Raw genomic sequence first — 20,907 nt, forward strand, 5'->3', positions numbered from 1 at the left:
ATTAGATGAATGGGACCTTCTAAAAATTAAATTTTTATGTGCTTCCAAAGAGTTCTCCAAAAGAGTCAAAAGAGAACCTACAGATTGGGAAAAAAATATTTGGCAATGACATATCTGACAAGGGACTTATCTCTAGAATTTATAGAAAATGCCAACACTTCAATAACAAAAAGATTAATGATCCAATTAAAAAATGGGCAGAAGACATGAAGAGACACTTCATCAAGGAGGAGATTCAGGCAGCCAACAAACATATGAATAAAGCTCATGATCATTAGAGAGATGCAAATCAAAACAACAATGACATACCATCTGGCCCAGGCACTAGTAGCAAAGTTCAACAAGACAGAAAATAACAAATGCTAGCAAGGATGTGGAGAGATTTGGACTCTCATACACTGCTGGTGGGACTGTAAAATGGTACAACCATTGAGGAAAGCAGTATGGCAATTCCTTAAAAAGTTGGAATTAGAAACACCATTTGACCCAGCCATTCCATTACTGGTTATATATCCTAAAGAAGTGAGAGCCATGACAAGAACAGACATGTGCACATCCATGTTCATCACAGCACTATTTACAATAGCAAAAAGATGGAAACAACCCAGGCGTCCATCAACTGAGGAATGGATAACCAAATTTTGGTACATACATACAATGGAATGCTATGCAACGCTAAAGAATAACCTAGAATCTGTAAAACACCACGTAACGTGGATGAATCTGGAAGACATTATGCTGAGTGAAATAAGTCAATCACAGAAGGACAAATATTGTATTAGTCCGTTATTGTAAAAGTCAAGGAAAGGTTTATCTGTGGAAGGAGATTTTCTTTGTTAGTTACCAGGGGTGGGAGGGGAGGGGAAGGAATGCATATGAATTCCCAGGTGCATAGTAGAGCTGAGAAGGGACAAGGTTGTAGTCACTTCTTGGTCACAGCCAGCTACCCACAGGACCTGAGTTGTTGAACCTGTGGGCTTGGGACCATAGTCACAGGGGACATCAAGCTCAATTAGCATAATATACTACACAAAACATTGTTCCACATCCTACTTTGGCAAGTAGCAACTGGGATCTTCAAAGCTTGCAAGCAGCCATTGAGATGCAATGATGGGTCTCTCATCACCCAGAGCAAAGAAGAATGAAGAAAACCAAAGATTTATGGAAATTAGTCCTAGCGACTGGTACACCATGCAATCCACAGCCTATAAGACTATGAGACCAGAAGAACTAGATGGTGCCCAGCTAATCACTGTCAAAAACTCAGAGGAGGATCTATGAAGGAGATTCTGGATAGAGAGGGAGAACAATGTGGAACAAAATTCAAAATCATTTGGGGGGAAAAAAGGGGGGGGCGAGTGAACAGGTTTGCTGGTCTGATAGAGCCTGGTGGAACCACTGAGACTATGGCCCCTAGCTTCCCTTCAGGTCTGGAATTGAACCCAAACCCACACCTGTGGTTTCCAGCCAAACAAAAGACAGGATTAGGAGTTGAACATTTCCTGAGGTAGATAAACTCCTTGGAGAGAACAATCATGGGAGAAAGAAGGGCTGCTTATGTACAGGGAGACAGCTCAGGGAGCAGGAGTGCATGGAGGGATGGACACAGGGAGGGGGTAACTATGGGGAGGAAGTGGGAGGGGAGCTGTTGCATTGGAGTAAATTGTAGTCAATGTCATGAGACAAAGTGTATGTGAGCTGCTGTATGGAAAGTGAATTTGCTCTGTAAACTTTCACCCAAATCACAAATTAAAAAAAAAAGATTTTATAACCACATCAACTGGCTAAGATTGTGAAGATACTGCAGAGGAAAAGAAGGAAAAGTTTATAGTGACTTGTGTCAAAATGAAGTTTAATGAAACACTGGCACCCTGAATAGTAAGAAAGAGAAATTAAACCTTATGGTATGTCAACCAATGTAAGGAGGGAGTAGTGGTAAGGAAACAAGCTTTTTTTTTTTTTTTAAATTAGAAGATTTGTTTAGAAATTCAGGCATTCAAACATAAGAGTAAAATTCTATTTTAACAGCAGATCAAAATGTTTCACTATGTTTGTTTCCCTTTTATTGAAGAAACATTATGAACAACTTAATGTAAATAAAACTCAAGGTATAATTTTAAAAATTTTAAAAACTCACACATATAGTTTCAATGAAGGAATCCTGGTGGCTCAACAGGTGCTCAGCTGCCAACCCAAAGGATGGTAGTTTGAATTCATTCAGCAACTCCACAGGAAAAAGACCTAGTGATCTGTTATTTAAAGATTCCAGTGAAGAAAGCCTTATGGGGCAGTTCTACTCTGTCACATGGAGCTGCTACAAGTAAAAATCAAGTTGATGGCACCTAACAACAACAATGATCAACTGCATTTCAAAAAAGGTACCAGCCAGAGTGAGGAAGGGATAATCTTTATCAGACCCATGTGAAAAAAACAGTAATTTGACTCGTAACCTCACACCATACACAAAAATTAACTTTAAATACATCACAGACCTAAACTATAAAACCTCTAAATTTCTTAGGTAAGATACCAAAAGCACAAAGTATAAAAGAAAAAAGTGATCAAAACTAAAAGTTTTATTCTTCCAAAACTATTAAGAAAATGAAAAAGCAAGTCACAGACTGGAAGAAAATATTCATGATACTTTGGTAGAATACATGTATCCAAAATCAACAACATAATATCCACAATGCCCAGGATGTAAGTGAAAATTACTCCACATATGAAGAGGCAGGAAAATGTGATCCCATCTTCAAGGGATAAGACATTTAACTGATGCTAACCCCAAGAGGACCCAAATGTTATTTTCAGACACAGACTTTTACAGCAGCTATTATAATTATACTCAATGAGGCAAAGGAAAATATGGTAATAACAAAAAAGAAATAGGAAATCTTTTCAAAGAAACAGAAAATGTGAAAGCAAGAAATAAAATTTTAGAAATAAAAAGCAGAGTATATAAAATAGAAAATGAATAAAGGATTTGAACCTCACAAAAGATACAAAATGGCCAATAACCACATTAAAAGATGCTCACTGAAACCACAATAAGAAACCTCTTCCTCAGAAGTCAGAAAACATTTCCTATAAAGAATCAGAGAGTAAGTAAGTATCTTAAGCTTTATAGGCCACCTATAGTCTCTGTTGGGAGCTCTGGTAGCATAGTGCCTAAGGCACTTGACTGCTAACCAGAAGGCTGGCGGTTCAAACCCACCAGCCACTCCTTGGAAGGAAGGTTGGGCAACCTACTTCCGTAGTGATACTGACTCAGAAACCCAAGGAGGGGTCACTACAAATCGGTCCAACTCGATGACACATAACAACCATAACATAGTCTCTGTTAGGAGCTCTGGTAGTGTAGTGCCTCAGGCACTTGACTGCTAACTAGAAGGCTGGTGGTTCAAACCCACCAGCCACTCCTAGGAAGGAAGGCTGAGCAATCTATTTCCATAGTGCTACCACCTCGGAAACTCAAGAAAGGGTCGCTAAGAGTTGGGTCTGACTCGACGGCACACAGTTTCTGTTGCAACTAACACAAAAGCAGCCAAAGATAATTCATACATCTATTTATAAGAAGATGTAGGCCATATTTGAACCATGAGCTGTAGTTTGCCAATCACTGCTTTCCACACTCATGAGAATGACTTACATTAAAATGATTGACAATCCCAAATGGGAGGATATGGAGCAAGTGAGTATCTTTCACATTACTGATTTGAGTATAAAATAGCACAACCACTTTAGAAAAGTGTGACAGCTTTATATAAATCTAAACATATACTTACATATAACCCATCAATTCTTCTCTCGGGTATTTACCCAAGAAAAGGAGAACATATGTCCAGAAAAAAGACTATTCGTGGATGTTTAAAGCAGATTTATTCGTAAAAGCAAAAAAAAAAGAAACACAAAATGCTCATCAAAAGTGGATGGATTTAACATATTGTGGAAAAATCTATAAAATGAAATATGATTCAGCAACAAAAAATAATGGACTACTGATACACAAAACAACCTGAATCTAAAGAACATTATGCTGAGCAAAAGAAAGGAGTGAGAGAGTAATGCATGGTTCCATTTATATGAAACACTAGAAAAGACAAATTTAATCTACAGTAGCAGAAAGCAGATCAGTGGTTGTATGGGGTAAAGGTCAGAGAAAAACTAGGAAGGAAAACAAAGAACCCATCTAGGTAATAAAAAATGTTCTACATATCTTAATTGTGGTAGTGGTAACATTAGAATATTCATCTGTCAAAACTCAAAAAATTACACACTGAAAAGGGCTGCATTTTATTGCATGGAAATTGTACTTCAAAAAAGGAGATTTTAAAAAATTATTCTAGGATAATTCTTCAATGAGAAAAATTATAGGTTCATGGATAAAAACCAAAAAACCAAACTCACTGCGTTGAGTCAAATCCGACTCACAGCAACCCCTCCTTGGGTTTCCAAGGTGGTATCTCTATAGAAGCAGATTGTCCAGTCTCCCTTCTGAGGAGTGGCTGGTGGGTTTGAACCACCATCCTTCTGGTTAGCAGTCAAATGCCTTAGGCACTACACCAACGGAACTCGCAGGTTCATGGATAGAAAGTCTAAATAACAAAGTCAGGAAGTCTCCCTAAATAACATAAAGTCAGGTAGTCTCCCCCAAATCAGTCTACAAATGTTAAAACCCCAAGCAAAATTGCAGTTAGACATTCTTGAGAAATTCAGTAAATTTTCTGAAATTCACATGGACTAAAGTTTCAAACAACTAAGTCAATCTTCAAAAAGGGCAAAAAAAGAGTGAGTTACACAGAGATTAGGACAAATCACAATGCCACATTAACTGGCATAATTTGAACCATGGATCACAGTATAGAGAAACTGATGGATCAGAATATAGAGCTTAGAGACAAATTTAAGAAGACATGAGAACTTAAAGTACCATAAGCAAAGATTAAGCCCTTTGTCAAGGTATCTAGTGGTACCACAGAAGATAAGCCTCGTGATCTGCTTCCGTTATTACAGCCAAGAAAACCCTATGGAGCAGTTCTACTTTGTAACACACAGGATCATCATAAGTTGGAACTGACTCAACGGCAGCTAACAACAATGAATCATAATGGCAGGCATACAAAACAATAGAAAAACAATAACTTACTAGGTGTTACTAGGGAAAATGGCTCACAATATATAAAACAAGCTGTAAGTAAATCTCTACTTAATACTACATATAAAAATGGATCATTGCCTACTTTGGCGAGTAATGACTAGGATCTTAAAAGCTTGCAAGCAGCCACCCAGACGCAACAACGGGTCTCTCCTCATCCAGAAAAAAGAAGAATGAACAAAACCAAAGATTCATGGAAACAGTCAGTCCTAGTGACTGGTACACCATGTTTTCCTCAGCCTATACAGCTATGAGAGCAGGAGAAGTACATGGTGCCCTGCTACCACTGTCAGCCACTCGGAGGGGGATCTTTGTAGGAGATCCTGGATAGAGTGGGAAAACAATGTAGAACAAAACTCAAAATCATTTGAAATAAAAAAAGACAGGTTTGCTGGTCTGATAGAGCCTGATGGAACCACTGAGACTATTGCTCCTAGCTTCCCTTTAGTTCTGGACTTGAACCCACTCCTGTGGCTTCCAGCCAAACAAAACACAGGCATATGAGGTGAATATTTACACTAGGGAGATATATTCCTTGTAAAGAACAATCATGGGAGAATAGAAGGCTTGTGTATGCGCAGAGAAACAGCTTAGGGGGCAGGAGTGCATGGAGGGATGGACACAGGGAAGGAAATAGGGAGAGAAATGTTGCACTGTGGTAAATTGTAGTCAGTGTCATGAGACAAAATGTGTGTGAACTGCTGTATAGAAAGTGAATTTGCTCTGTAAACTTCCACCCAAATCACAATTTAAAAAAAATGGATTATTGGTGAATTAAAGACTTTATGTGAAAGGTAAAACTATAACTTAATGAAAGAAAAATTTAAGAATATCTTTATGGCTTATGATTGGGTAATGAATGATCTCATAGGCCCAAAATATAAAAAGTCAAAAAAAATCAGTGACTTTGTGTGGTAGTAAATTACTTAGTGTGGCTTTTCTACCCATAAGTCTTTGTAAACTCCAAGGTGGGATTTTCTATGAGCAACTGAGGAGCTCCTGATTGCTGAAGTTGTCCACCTGGGTTATTTCTGTTGGGCGTGGCACAATACAATGTTCTGGGAGGTTCCCACTCTCTCTCACGTGCTTAGAGTTCTGATGCTATAATTGGCTAGCTTGGCCACTCTGCCAAGCTCAAAAGGAGGCCTCCTAGAGGCAGAAGTCTCTCTGACTGCTGGCTGAGGAAGGATGCGCTCCTGCAACAGATGTGCTGCTACAAGAGACACGTGCTGCTAAAAGAGACACGCACCCGGAAACAGACACGTGCTGCTGGGAAAGAGGCGCAAGAGACACGCATCACTGAGTGAGACACCGAGGGACAGCACTGCTGGGAAAGAGACTGTGAGAGACTGTTGGCTGAGGGACAGTGGGCTGGGAGAGAGACTGAGCATTTTTTTCTGAACTTGAATTGTAGCCTGTGGTGCTTCCCTAATAAACCCCATAATCTGTAAGCTCTGTGTGGCCACTGCAGTGAATTATCGAACCCAGGAGAGAGGTGGTAGGTGCTTTGGGAGGAACGCTTGGTTAAAGGGCTGGAGGGAGGCAACATGTGTGGCCTTGCAGTAATAGGCCTTGGGTTACTGCTGGTAATCTTGTCTTCCTCTTGTGGGATTAGAGGAGGTCAGAATATGTGTCCTCCCTGCCCTTTTCGCACTTGATAACATCAAAATTTAAATTTTTTTCTAACAGAGGACACAGACAAGTGACAGATAAAAGATTATCTGCAATTCCTAAGATCAACAACAGACTAAGACTTAGAATATACAAGTAAATCCTGCAAAATATGAACAGGATAACCACAAAAAAAAAAAAAAAATGAACAAGTAGTTTAGAAAAGAAACACAAAAATCTAAAAAAGCTTATGAAGGAATGCTAAAAATTGTTAGCTGAGTAATTCAAATTAAAGAGAGGTTATCATTTGAAATCCCATTAGACTGATAAAAGCTAGTAAGCCAAATGATGTCTAGTGCTATCTAGGACATATAAGGATGTACAGGATTCATCATGAATTGCTGGCTGAGTCTAGAGTGAGTCAGCCATTGTGAAGAGCAATCTGGCATAATTTCAGAAAATTAAGAATTGCTCTAATTCAGCAATTCTGCCCCTGGTACATATGCCAAAGAAATTTGCAAAGATTCAAGAAGATGCTAAAATATTTCTAAGGGCAGGGGAATTTGAGGCAATCAATGTCTATCACTATGGGGACTGGCAGATAAAATGGAGCAGATGTAAGTGAGCACTATCCAGCAGACAGAAGCAATGGGCCAGATGTACACATAGAACATGATGTATCTTTTTTTTAAAAAAAAAAAGTGCTGAACTGAAAAAAAGTAATAAACAGAGTGATATATTACACAAAATTACTTATGTGAATTAAAACACATACATAAGAAAAACACAATTCTAAAAATCACAAACAAAAGAGGACATGTTAAACATATTATTCTAGTGGGCTGGTGGATGGAGGTAGAGGATGGAGGGAAATAGGACAAAACAATATATCAAATGAAAAGAGTCTTGCACGAAACAGTAATTTTAATGTGTCATGAAAAGAGGAGTATAATTCAACTCTGAACCTGAGGTACAATCAACCAAATAAATAAATGAAAACAGAATCAGTTAATATTCTAGTAAGAGAAAATTCACTCTTAAATAATCCTTCAAAGATGTGCTTGAAGTTTCAAACATAATGCTAGACAAACAAAAGCAGCATAAAAACGTATCAGAGAAATGTCTTTAAAATTTTTTTGAAAAAAGATGAAGATACCTGAGGTATATTGTGTTTTCCATACTTCCAAAACTTATTGTGTGATAAAAGACACTTAAATTTCTCCTCCAGAGAATCAAGTTCATTATCAGACAGGAGGGTAAGCAATTTCTTTAAGGCCAATAAGGAACAAGTTATAACTCGATAGAATTTTGCTTGTCTTTCTTCTTCTGGAACAGCTCTTAATGTGGTGGAGAAAAAAAGAAAAATGTGTTAAGGATTGAGAATAAGCCAGACTTCTTATGTGGCACTTCTATTTTACAAGTATTACCATTAAATATCTACCCTAGGTGCTTTCAAATGACAAAACAAATAGGATTCCTTAACATCACTTTTCTTTATTTCTATCTTCTTTTCCCGCTATGTCACCTTCCTTCAAAATACAAACACTTAAAAGTTTTACGCACATATTTTACTACTAATACAATACAAAAAGAAATGCCATGATTTGAAATAAGTGTACAATTATATTGCTTTCAATAGCAGATAAGTTATTCTAGAGAAAGGAGATACCAATGCATTAAAGATTAATTCCCCTTAAAAAACCATAAAGTCTAATTAGAACATAAGAAGAAAAGTAAACAGAACATTTCGCTACTCTTTTAATAGAACTTTTCATAGTTCTTCAACTATTTGCAACTAAATATTAAAACAGGATCTGCTATGACTGACAAGAGGTAAATTTGGGGGGGTAAAAAACATTTCTTTCTAAAAGAACCAACTGTATGTATGTTGTTGTTAGGTGCTGTCGATTTGTATCTGACACATAGAGACCTTACGTAAAACATAACGAAGCACTGTCTGGTCATGCACCATCCTCACAATCCTACTATACCTGAGCCCTTTGTTGCAGCTACTGTGTCAATCCATCTTGTTGAGGTCCTTCCCCTTTTTTGCAGATCCTCCACTTTACCAAGCATGATACCCATCTCCAGGGAATGGTTCCTTCTGACAACATGACCAAATTAAGTGAAACAAAGTCCAGCCACTCTCACTTGCAAGGAGCATTTTGGCTGTACTTCTTCCAGGAAGATTTGTTTGTTCTGGCAGTCCATGATATTTCAGTATTATTTACCAATACCACAACTCAAAAGCATCAACTCTTCTTCAGTCTTCTTTATTCACTGTCCACTTTTCACATGCATATAAGATTACTGAGAATATTATGGCATGGGTTAGGCACATCTTAGTCTTCAAAGAGACATCTTTGCTCTTCAGGACTTTAAAGAGGTCTTTTGTAGCAGATTTGCCCAGTGCAAAACATCATGTGATTTCTTGACTGCTGCTTCCAAGGGTGTTGTCTGTGGATCCAAGCAATATGAAATCTTGACATCAATCTTTCTCCATTTATCATAATGCTGCTTATTGATTCAGTTGTGAGGATTTTCATTTTATGTTGAGGTGTAATCCACACTGCAGACTACACTCTTTAACCTTTATCAGTAAGTGCTTCAAGTCATCTTCATTTTCAGCACACAAGGTTGTGCTATCTGCCTATCAAGGGTTGTTAATGAATCTTCGTCTTGCATTCTTCTTCATATAGTCCAGCTTCTCGGATTATTTGCTCAACATACAGATTAAGTCAAGTACAGTGAAAGGATACAAATCTGATGCACACCCTTTCTGATTTTAAAACATGCAGAATCCCCTTTTTTCTGTTCGAACAACAGCTTCCTGGTCTACATACAGTTTCCTCATAAGTACAATTAAGTGTTCCAGAATTCCCGTTCTTCTCAATGTTATCCATAATTTGTTATGGTCAACATAGTCAAATGCTTTTGCATAGTCAACAAAACAAAAGTAAACATCTTTCTGGTATTCTTTGCTTTCAGCCAAGATCCACCTGACATCAGCAATGATATCTCCATTCCATGTCCTCTTCTGAATCCAGCTTGCATTTCTGGAAGTTCCCTGTCAATATACTGCTACAACCATTTTTAATTATCTTTAGCAAGATTTCACTTGCATGTGATATTAATGATATTGTTCAATAATTTCCACATTCTGTGGGATCACCTTTGTTTGGAATGGGCACAAATATGGATCCAATCAGTTGGCCAGGTGGCTGTCTTCTAAATTTCTTGGCATAGATGAATAAGGGCCTCCATGGTGGCATCTGTTTGTTGAAACATGTCAATGGGAATTCCATCTATTCCTGGAACATCGTTTTCCACCAATTCCTTCGGGCAGCTTTGACTTCTTCCTTCAATACCACTGGTTGACATATGACACCTCCTGAAATATATGAATATCGACCAATTCTTTTTGGTACAGTGATTGTGTATTTCTTCCATCTTCTTTTGATGCTTTCTGCATCATTCAATATTTTGCCCACGGAATCTTCAATATTACAACTCAAGGCTTGAATTTTTTCTTCAGTTCTTTCAGCTTGAGAAATTCCAAGTGAGTTCTTAACTTTTTGTCTTCTAACTCCAGGTCTTCGCATATTTCATTATAATAATTGACTATTTTCTTGAGCTGCTCCTTGAAATTTTCTGTTCAGCTCTTTTATCTTGTCATTTCTTCCATTTGCTTTAGCTACTCTCGTTTAAGGGCAAGTTTCAGAGTCTCTTCTGATATCCATTTTGGTCTTTTCCTCCTATCTTTTTAATGACATTTTGCTTTCTTCATGTGTAATGTTCTTGATGTTATCCCATAATTCATGTGGCTTTCGGTCACTGGTGTTTATTCTTCAGATGGTCTCTAAACTCAGCTGGGATATAATCAAAGTCATACTTTGGCTATTGTGGACTTGTTTTAATTGTCTTCAGTTTCAACTTGAACTTGCACTTGAGCAATTGATGGTCTGGTTCACGGTCAGCTCCTGGCCTTGTTTTGGCTGCATACTGACTTTCTCCATCACTTCTTTCTACAGATGTATTCGATCTGATTCCTGTGTATTCCATCTGGCAAGGTCCACATGTATAGCCATTGTTTATGTTGCTGAAAACAGGTATTTGCAATGAATAAGTCATTGGTCTGGGAAACCTCTATCATAAGCTCTCTGGCATTATTTCTAACACCAAAGCCATATTTTCCAACAGCCGGTGATTCTTCTTTGTTTCCAACTTTCACTTTCCAATCACCAGTAATAATAAACACATCTAGATTCATGTTTGGTCAATATCAGACTGCAGAAGTGGGTAAAAATCTTCAATTTCCTCATCTTTGACTTTAGTGGATGGTGTGTAAATTTCAATAATAGTAGTATTAACTGGTCATCCTTGTAGGTATATGGATATTACCCTATCACTGACAGCACCGTACTTCAGGATGGATCTTGAGACTTTTTTTTGTGAGGATGAATGCCACACTATTCTTCTTCAATTTGTTATACCCAGCATAGTAGACTATATGATTGTCTGATTCAAAATGGCCAAAACCAGTCCATTTCAGCTCACTAATGCCTAGTATAATCAACCTTTATCCATTCTATTTCATTTTTGACACTTTCCAATTTTCATACATTCATACTTCATATATTCCACGTTCTGATAATTAATGGCTATTTGCAGCTGTTTCTTCCCATTCTGAGTTGTGCCCCATCAGCAAACGTAGGTCCTGGAAGCTTTACTCTATCCCTATCATTAAGGTCAACTCTACTTTGAGGAGGCAGCCTACCCCAGTGGTATTGTGAGTGCCTTCCAACCTGAGGGGCTCATCTTCCAGCACTACATCAGACGATGTTTCAGGGCTATTCATAAAGTTTTCCAGTAATATATCAGACAGTGTTTCACTTCTATTCATAAGGTTTTCACTGGTCAATTCTTTGAGAAGTGGATAGCCCCTTCCTTCTTCTGAGTCTGTCTTAGTCTGGAAGCTCCTCTGAAACCTGTCTACCATGGGTCATCCTGCTGGTATTTGAAATACCAGTAGCATAGCTTCCAGCCTCACAGCAACATACAAGCCCCCCTAGTACAACAAAATGACAGCTCCCAGATAATGCCATTATTAAATAGCAGGACAACCTGTAAGTAAAAATCCTTAAATAGTACTTACACATAGCATTATATTAAATAATTTCATCTCTACATTTAGAATCTTAAAAAAAAAGTCACATTGAAATTAGTCATCTGATTATCCATTAGTGAAATAAATCCTTAACAAGAGTTACAGGGAAATGAAACTACTTACTGTGGGTCACTGAGTGTATTAGGTGTTTCTTTTATAAGATGATCATGCAGCACCTATAGAGAGGGAAAGATCCCAAAGCTTAGAAATTTTATTGAACTATCAATGATGAACAGATAAAGCATAGGTAAGTTAAATTCATTTTAAAAAACCCCACAAACCTCATTTCATCAAATAATTTTAACCCTTTCACCAATAAAATAGTTTCAGAATTGTAACTAAGTAGTGAAACTAAAAAGATTGAATCTTACCTATTTTTCTTCCCCTGGTAGCATAGTGCCTAAGGCACTTGACTGCTAACCAGAAGGTTGGCGGTTCAAACCCACCAGCCACTCCTTGGAAGGAAGATTGGACAATCTACTTCCGTAGAGATACTGCCTCAGAAACCCAAGGAGGGGTCGCTATGAGTCGGGTCTGACTCGACGGCACATAACAACAACAACAACATTATTCCCCTAGGTTGATTGCTACTGGGGTAGAGGACAGGGTACTTTTTACCCACTCCTCCAATTTCCATCAGGAGGAATTTTCCCTTAAATGTACCTAGCCAAGACACTTGCTCCCCCATTTGCAAATAGAGAAAACCCAAACTCTGAATTTGGGAAAGAAATCGGGTTCCTGTTCTTCTCTTCCTTTATCTTGAGAGCCTCCATACCCACAGAGAGCAACATGCACTGTGCTCTGCACCATCATGGACAACAGTGAGGTTCCTCAACATTGGGTAACTCTGCCTACTTCTAGGGTACACTACTAAGGAGTCCACTGCCCCAGTATTGACATTGCAGCCATAATAAAAACTAGCATGTACTGAGCTTTCCCATGTGTCAGTCACTGCTGGGCACATTTCATGCATAAACTAAATTAATCCTGACAAGTCTTAGGAGGTACAATTCCCATTATATAGATGAAGAAATGGGGGCACAGAAAGTTTAAGCAACTTGTCCATGGCTACACACCTAATTAATACTGAAACCCAACAGTAAGACCCAAAGGCTATGTTCTTATAAACAGTATGACTGCATGATATGTTTTTAACTCTAACATTTTGATCTTCACTTGCCTGACTTCTTGGTAATCAATTGGTTTTGAACTTGGAAAAGTACAAACTCAGTAACTAATGAACTGACACAGCCAACTAAAGAGTAAATAAAATTGAGAAAATAATCCACATGATCACTTATCCATCCATAACAAAGTCAAAAACAAAAGAGGAAGCAAAAACAAACAAAAAGATCTGTGAACAGCCAAATTAGTTGTCTCAAAAGTCTATTTTCTAAAACTCTTAGTGACCCATCTCATGACTTCAGTCTCATAACATTTATCACTTGGTATTTCAAATAAACCAATGATTCCCAATGTACACATTAGAAAATTCTCCTTGAGAGTATTCCTACTCCTCACTTATCAACTATCTTATTATCAATATTTCACATCTACAGTAGTAAAAAATCTGCACATTTGCACATTAACAACTTACGTCTGGCAGTAACAAATGCCAACATGCATGGCAGAGCAATAATGCTCACTGTGATTGCTATGTGTCAACTTGGCTAGACCATGATTCTCAGTGGTTTGGCAGCTATGTAATGATGTAATCTGGTAGTTCTGCAATTAAATAGTTATCTTCCATTTCATGATCTGATGTGGCCATCCTAAATTTTCACATAATGTTGATTTTCACATAATGAACCAGTCTTCAGAACCTAACCATGTCAGTAAGTGAAGAGTCGGTGAATAATTAATGCTACTCTCTTCCTAGAAAAACAAGTTTGGCACAACTGAGGAATGAAGAATGGAAGAACCAAGAACCAAAACTGATAACCAGAATGTGTGTTGGGGTGGAAGGGGTGGGGGTTGTTGAATGAGAGCAGATAGGCAGGGGCCAGATCATACAGTCCTGTAGGCCAGATAAGGAATGTGGATTTGTAAATGTAATGAGAAGCCAGAAGCCATAGGAAGGCTGACTAATTGAAAGGAGGAAGGAAAAAGTGAGGGAGGAAAGATGTTTGGATAGGGTTACTAATAGGATCCTATGGAAACACAGTAGTACTAAATAAGGAAATGAATGCAAATATGAATTTATTTAAATCCTCAATTCTCACCTTACTCACAGACCACCTACTTCTATTTCTTTATATAATTCTAACAAGCTTGATTGTCTAACTTTCTCACTCCATACACTGGGAGTAGAAAATGAGGGAAGAAATGAGGAAAACACTATTGTTGTTGTAAGCAACAAAAACTTACAGCTGATATCCATCCAACAAGTGTTGACCAAGTACGGAGAAACTTTCATATTTCTTAATAGGAGCATAAATTTGTATGACCTTTTTGAAAGGCAATCTATCATATCCATAAAAATTTTAAATGTTCTTATCCTTTGACTTCGGAAGCCCAAGGAGAGGTCATTATGAGTTGGCTCCAACTAGACGGCAGTGAGTTTGGTTTTTTGGTTTTATCCTTTCACCCAACATATCTATTTGCATTAACAATCATTCTCAGAAGAGTATGATTAGAACAATCCAAGAATGTTCAATGAAGCAGTGTTTGTAATAATAAATTGGAAAAAAAAAAACCAAGTATATTATATAAAAAGAGTTTTAAAAACCTACTGTACATCCAACAAAAGACAACAAAGAGAGTAAGACAGATCTTATGTGTTGATATGGAAATACGAAGATAATATGAATTTGAAGTTATTTTGAGACAAATTTTTTTTAATCTCTCTCTTTTTAATTTTTATTGTGATTTGAGTGAAAGTTTACAGAGCAAAACATTTTACACACAGCATTTCATACTTTGTTTCATGACGCTGACTATAATTCCCTACAATGTAACATGCCTCTTCTCATTTCCTCCCGTAGTTATGTAGTTACCTCTTCCCTGTGTCCTTTCCTCCTATGCACCCCCACCCCTGAGCTATCTCCCTGTGCAAACACGCCATTCTGTTCTCCCACAATTGACTGCTGACATGTATTTTTTTAGACTATATATTATAAAGCATATACCTAAATATTTAGAGAATACGATATAAATTAAGATTTATAAACTAAACATGGGAAATTTTAGTATTTTAGAAAGATTCAGTCCAACGTGCTAATTTTATTGAAAATTCAGAATGGTTCATTTTGTTAAACACCATTTTAGGAAAACAAGCTTCCATTATCTGAAAATAATTGATTTACTCATCCCCCAACAATGCCAGATATAAGAGCATTTATGGCAATATGCTTTATATTCTTTATCATCTTTGAAAAAAAAAAAAAGGTAGATACTAAATGCTTCCAAAAACTTACATTTGTAATTTCATCCTTACAAAATGCTATGGCTTCAGGTTGCTTGCTTGGAGGGAAAGCTGCTTCAAATGCGTCTTTTGCTGCACATGCAGCTGGTGTATAAGTATCACACTGAGCCATTAGCCAATATCCCATTAAACTTTTTAAATAGGGAGCCAAGTGTTTCTTTACTTTAAGTATGAGTTTCTCAAAAGCTTGCTGTGTGGCTTCTCGAACCCGGCGGTCATGATCCTATTGAAAACACAAATGTGATTTTAAATAATGCTAGCCCATAAAAACAAATGCAGACGTTTCTCGATATGTCATAATGACCCATTACTGAGAATTCACCTATGTACAGAGCTAAACTAAAACCAGTTTTACAAAATATTAAGAATTAATATTTTTAACTTTTTTTAAATCAGTAATTATGTCAAATAGTTGATTGTATTTTTTTATCCATTTGATGATACAAAAGATGGTATCAGATTCAAGGCTGAGCCTTGAATAAGCAAGTCTTCTCATTCTTCTGTAGCAAGCACACAAAGAAATAAAATTAAATAATCACAGCAATTCATTATGATTGGAAAGGCTCTAGTAATTCTCAAGTTATGATCTAATATCTAAAAATACCTCCTACCTACTCCATACAAGCTAACAATCCAACTACCAAACTACAATCTACCTAACTACACTAACATAACATTTCATATCCCTCACTAAAAATGAATCATATAAATCTGAGTCTCCATGACTTCAACCAAAAAAACACTTAACAGAAATAAACTATAAAAGTTTTAATACTTACAAGTGAAATTTTACAGAAAATTCTTGGCCAGTATGGAAGAACTCCTTTCACAACTTCTGTGTCTCTCTCTGTACACATTGTTCCAAATTCCTGCATGGCCTAAAGGTAAATTACTAACATTGTTAGGGATTTATAGTCATAGTATTTGTTATTGATTACACTTTATTCTGTTCTGGAATAAGTCTATTTTAAGTAACGGAAGGACATTTATTTCTGCTTGTGCTAAGGGGAACTAAGTCGAAGAGTTACCTCACAGCTACTCTAATAGAAATTTTTGTTTGGATGAATTAAGAAAAAAAATTCATCCAAACAAAATCCTTTTTAAATTATAGGGTCAAAATTACATTCCCTAATAGGACAAACTGTCCAGTTAAAATTTCATAGTGATTAAAAAAATGAGAGCAACAAACTAATTTATAATCCAGACAGTGACAATTATGCATAAGTCCCTACCTTAGAAACAAGTATAACTGCAAAGAAACTTATTAGTGATAAATTATTGTTAATTTTTCTTTACACAAAATATGCCAATGATCATTTTTATAAAAATAAGAAAACTTGCTTTTAACTTTGTTGTGACATCTTTCTTGGAAAGTTTCCGCAGCACCATCCGGAAATCAGAATCTACAAGATTGTCTATTTCTTCAGCTCCTTGAATAGCAGGAACATAGCCTAGGTCACTTTGAGATGTTCCAAAACCAATAAATCCAGGGACTGTTCCCTGTTCTTTGGCAAGGAGTTCTGCAGCTCGGCCACTGTTTGAAGGCTGATGTAGAGGAAGAAAAAAAAAAAGAGTTCAGGAAGAGTACAAAATTTAAGTTCTTCAGAATAATTCCTTGATTAACCACATGGGTGGAACATGTTTTCACTTGAGGATTTTTGTTGTTGGTGTTGTTCCTAGCCTAAGATTTCAACTACTGTAATGTCCCCAAAGAAAAATGTGCCTGCCATCAAGAATCTGTCAATAATGATGCTAGGAGCTATTTCCTGTTTTCTAAACACCAGAACAGTGTTTTTTCAAATCTCAATACTAGTGCTCATGATATTCACTTAAGAACCATGATTAGTGTTTTAAACAGAACAAAATTTTAGAAATCAGAATTATCATATGTGGTAAGAATAAATACTGTTCTATGAAATTTTTGTTTTGTAATTTTTGTATATTTATATATTTTTGGTGTATATATATATATATATATATATACACTTGTATTTATATTTGAATAATTTTTGTATACATATAGTGGACCAGAAGTGGCATAGTGGATAAGGCATTTGACTGCTAACCAGAAGGTCAGCAGTTTCAAACCCACTAGCTGCTCCACGGAAGGAAGATGGGGCCGATCTACTTCCATAAAGATTTACAGCCTCAGAAACCTAATAGGGGTTGCTATGAGTCAGATTTGACTCAATGGCAGTAAGTTTATATATATAACATACATATACATGTATGTGCACTGTGTAAGATGTAAAATTAATTTTTAAAATGCATCATATTTTTTTTCATTCTTTAGTCATCATATGTGTTGGTAATTGCCATCAAGTTGTTTGCAATTTATGGCAATCCCAAGTGTCCAGAGTAGAACTGATCTACAGAGTTTTCAAGGCTTTACCCTTTCAGAAGCATATCACAAGCCTGTCTTCTGAGGAACCTCCTCTGGCTGGGTTAAAACTGCCAACCTTTTGGCTAATAGTTAATAACACATATGATGAATGAAGAATGAGAAAAAAAGTGATACATTTTAAAAATTAATTTTACATCATTACACAATGTACATACATGTATATGAATGTTATATATATAAACTTACTGGCATTTAGTCGAATCTGACTCATAGCAACCCCCACTGGGTTTCTGAGGCTGTAAATGGTTAAGAGCTTAACTACTTGCGCCACCTAAGGAGGCCTACTCATCATTTATACACACATACACACACACACACACACAAATATGGAGATCTGGCAGCGTAGTGTCTAAGGCATTTGACTACTAACAAGGTTGGTGGTTCAAATCCACCAGCCACTCCAAAGAAGACTGGGCAATGTACTTCCGTAAAGATTTACCGCCTTGGAAATCCAAAGGGGGTTGCTATGAGTTGAAATCAACTCAATGGCAGTGATTTCGGTTTGTGTGTGTGAGTGTGTGTGTGTGTGTATGGGAGCTCTGGTGGCATAGTGCCTAAGGCATTTGACTGCTAACCAGAAGGCTGGAGGTTTAAACCCACCAGCCAGTCCTAGAAAGGAAGATCGGGCAATCTACTTCCATAGTGATACTGCCTTGGAAACCCAAGGAGGGACTGCTATGGGTTGGATCCAACTCAACAGCAGTGAGAGTGAGAGTGAATGTGTGTGTGTATACACATATACGCACACACATACACATATATATATGCACACACATACACATATATATATAGACACACATATATATATATGCCTTTAGACTTTGATAGCGATATACCTTACTCATTCTCACATAACCAAACTCCAGTCCAACCTCTTGAGACTACAAAAAAAAATTACATTATTATAGACATAAAATTCATTATGACAGTGAAGATACAAGATACACCCTGTCTGGAAAAACAGACAGCAGTTTGCTTGACTGAAACATAATACAGCAGCCTACTAGTACTAAAAATGAGAGCTTACTGAGACAGAGTAAGAGAATTTTTGAACTTCTGGAAAAAAAAATTTATTTATTCACTGCCATTTAAGGCAAAAAATGCCTCAGCTAAATCACCCACATGACACTGTTGTTACTGTTACCTGTTGCTGTCCAGTCAATTCCAACTCATAGCCTATAGGACAGGATAGAACTGTCCCAAAGGGTTTCCAAAACTCTAAATCTTTAAAGAAGCAGACTACCTCATCTTTCTCCCAGTGAGTGATGGCTGGTGGAGTGGCTGGTGGCTTTGAACCACTGATCTTTCAGTTAGCAGCCAAGCATTTAACCACTTTGTCAACAGAGCTCCTTGACATGAGCTTCAGCAGGTTAATTAGTTTCTTTAAGCTTCAGTTCTATCATCTTTTAAATGAGATAACAATAAACAAATAGGTTGTTGTCAGATTATGTATGAGTTCTAAAACCACCACAGTAATAATTGATAGCAGTAAGAATCTTCAGAGTGCAACAATGACTCGGTGAAAGTTTGTGGGAGCCTAGGATATTTATAGTCTCAAACTATCACTCCATATATTATTTGCTAATAGCCAATGGAAAAAGATCTCTCCACAATGAGATAATCTTCATGAAATAATTAAACAAATACTACCAATAATGAGAAAAACTGGTGTGCTGCCTGGTGTGATACAATGAGAAAAACCAATCATCTATCAAGCATTTCTGTCAAGAGTTGCTTAACTTGAATCTAATCGTAAGGAAACCATTAGACAAATTTAAATTAACCAAAACAATTAGCCTAAACTCTTCAAAATTATGTTATAGAAGACCAAATAAATAAAATACTGGAAAACTGTCTAGATGAAAAGTGGCCAAAATGCTACATGAAATGAGCAGCCCTTGACCGAATGAATCCAGGAAGTTTTTCAAGCATATATTTTTTAAAAAGTTATACAGATGACTGCTGAAATAGGAATTCAAGGTAACAATATTATACCATAGTTAAGCTTTTTACATGTTACACTTACTCATGGTCATATAAAAGAATGCCACTGTACTTAAAGGATACACGTGGAAGTATTTAGGAGTTAGGTATAATCATGTCTACAACTAATTCTCATATGGTTCAGCAAACTACTTTTATTTAGAATTAACACAAACATGGTCAAATATTAAATAGAAAGCAGATGTGGCCAACTATTAACAATTGGTAAATCTAGGTTAAGAATAGGAGCTCTGGTACCGTAGTGCCTAGGGCACTTGACTGCTAACCAGAAGGCTGGTGGTTCAAACCCACCAGCCACTCCTCGGAAGGAAAGTTGGGCCATCTACTTCCGGAGTGATACCACCTCAGAAATCTAAGGAGGGGTCGCTACAAGGTGGGTCCGACTCCACGGCACATAATAACAACAACAGTTAAGAACAGATGATTTGTCACTCTAATATTCTTGCAACTTTTCCCTTGTATTTGGAGTTTTTCACAAACAAATGTTGAGAACATTTTTTAATTAACAAAAAATATTAAATGAGAATACAAGTAAAGCACATGGTATAGTACTGGCACTGTTACTGTTATTATGGTATCCTTATCTTTCAAAGATTAAGTGAATGTAAAAAAATGTGGTACCAAAATCACAAGAGTGAATCAGAAACAGGAAAAAAGAAGTTTCATAAAATTTGACTATTGTAATAATATTTTTTATGTGCACAAGTTTAATCCACGTTAGGTTCTTTATAAACAGGTATTCAGTGAGTTTCTACTATACCGCAGTCCTATTCTATGCTCCAGGGACACTGCAACAAACAAAACACCTGCCTTCAGAGTACTTGCATCCTAGTGAAGCAAAACAGTATATAAATGACATGCTGTTGTTGTTGTTATGTGCCGTCCAGTCGGACCCAATTCATAGCGACCCCTCCTCGGGTTTCCGAGGAAGTATCACTACGGAAGTAGATTGCCCAACCTTCCTTCCGAGGAGTGGCTGGTGGGTTTGAACCGCCAGCCTTCTGGTTAGCAGTCAAGTGCCTTAGCCACTATGCTACCAGAGCTCCCAATGACATGTTAGCAGTATGTATATTACATGACATGTTACAAGTTGTAAGTGCAACGGAAAAAGCAGGACAGGGAAGAGGGACTGCCATTGAAAA

The 20,907-nt window shown here is 37.0% G+C and overlaps 1 protein-coding gene across 1 annotated transcript in view; it reads right to left on the minus strand.

The window, feature by feature from the left end:
* Nucleotides 1-20,907, minus strand: part of LTN1 (listerin E3 ubiquitin protein ligase 1) — a 135,362-nt gene that overhangs the window by 113,789 nt on the left and 666 nt on the right. Inside the window, exons 2-6 of the mRNA XM_042781334.1 lie at nt 16,699-16,902; nt 16,137-16,235; nt 15,350-15,580; nt 12,057-12,109; nt 7,923-8,103 (exon numbers count right to left, since the gene is read on the minus strand). Coding sequence (XP_042637268.1) covers nt 7,923-8,103; nt 12,057-12,109; nt 15,350-15,580; nt 16,137-16,235; nt 16,699-16,902 — 768 coding nt within the window. The remainder of the gene's footprint in view (nt 1-7,922; nt 8,104-12,056; nt 12,110-15,349; nt 15,581-16,136; nt 16,236-16,698; nt 16,903-20,907) is intronic.

Source organism: Orycteropus afer, unplaced genomic scaffold (genome assembly GCF_000298275.1).
Source record: "Orycteropus afer afer isolate SDZICR_OR568_19922 unplaced genomic scaffold, OryAfe1.0 scaffold00108, whole genome shotgun sequence".
NCBI classification, from domain to species: Eukaryota; Metazoa; Chordata; class Mammalia; order Tubulidentata; family Orycteropodidae; genus Orycteropus; species Orycteropus afer.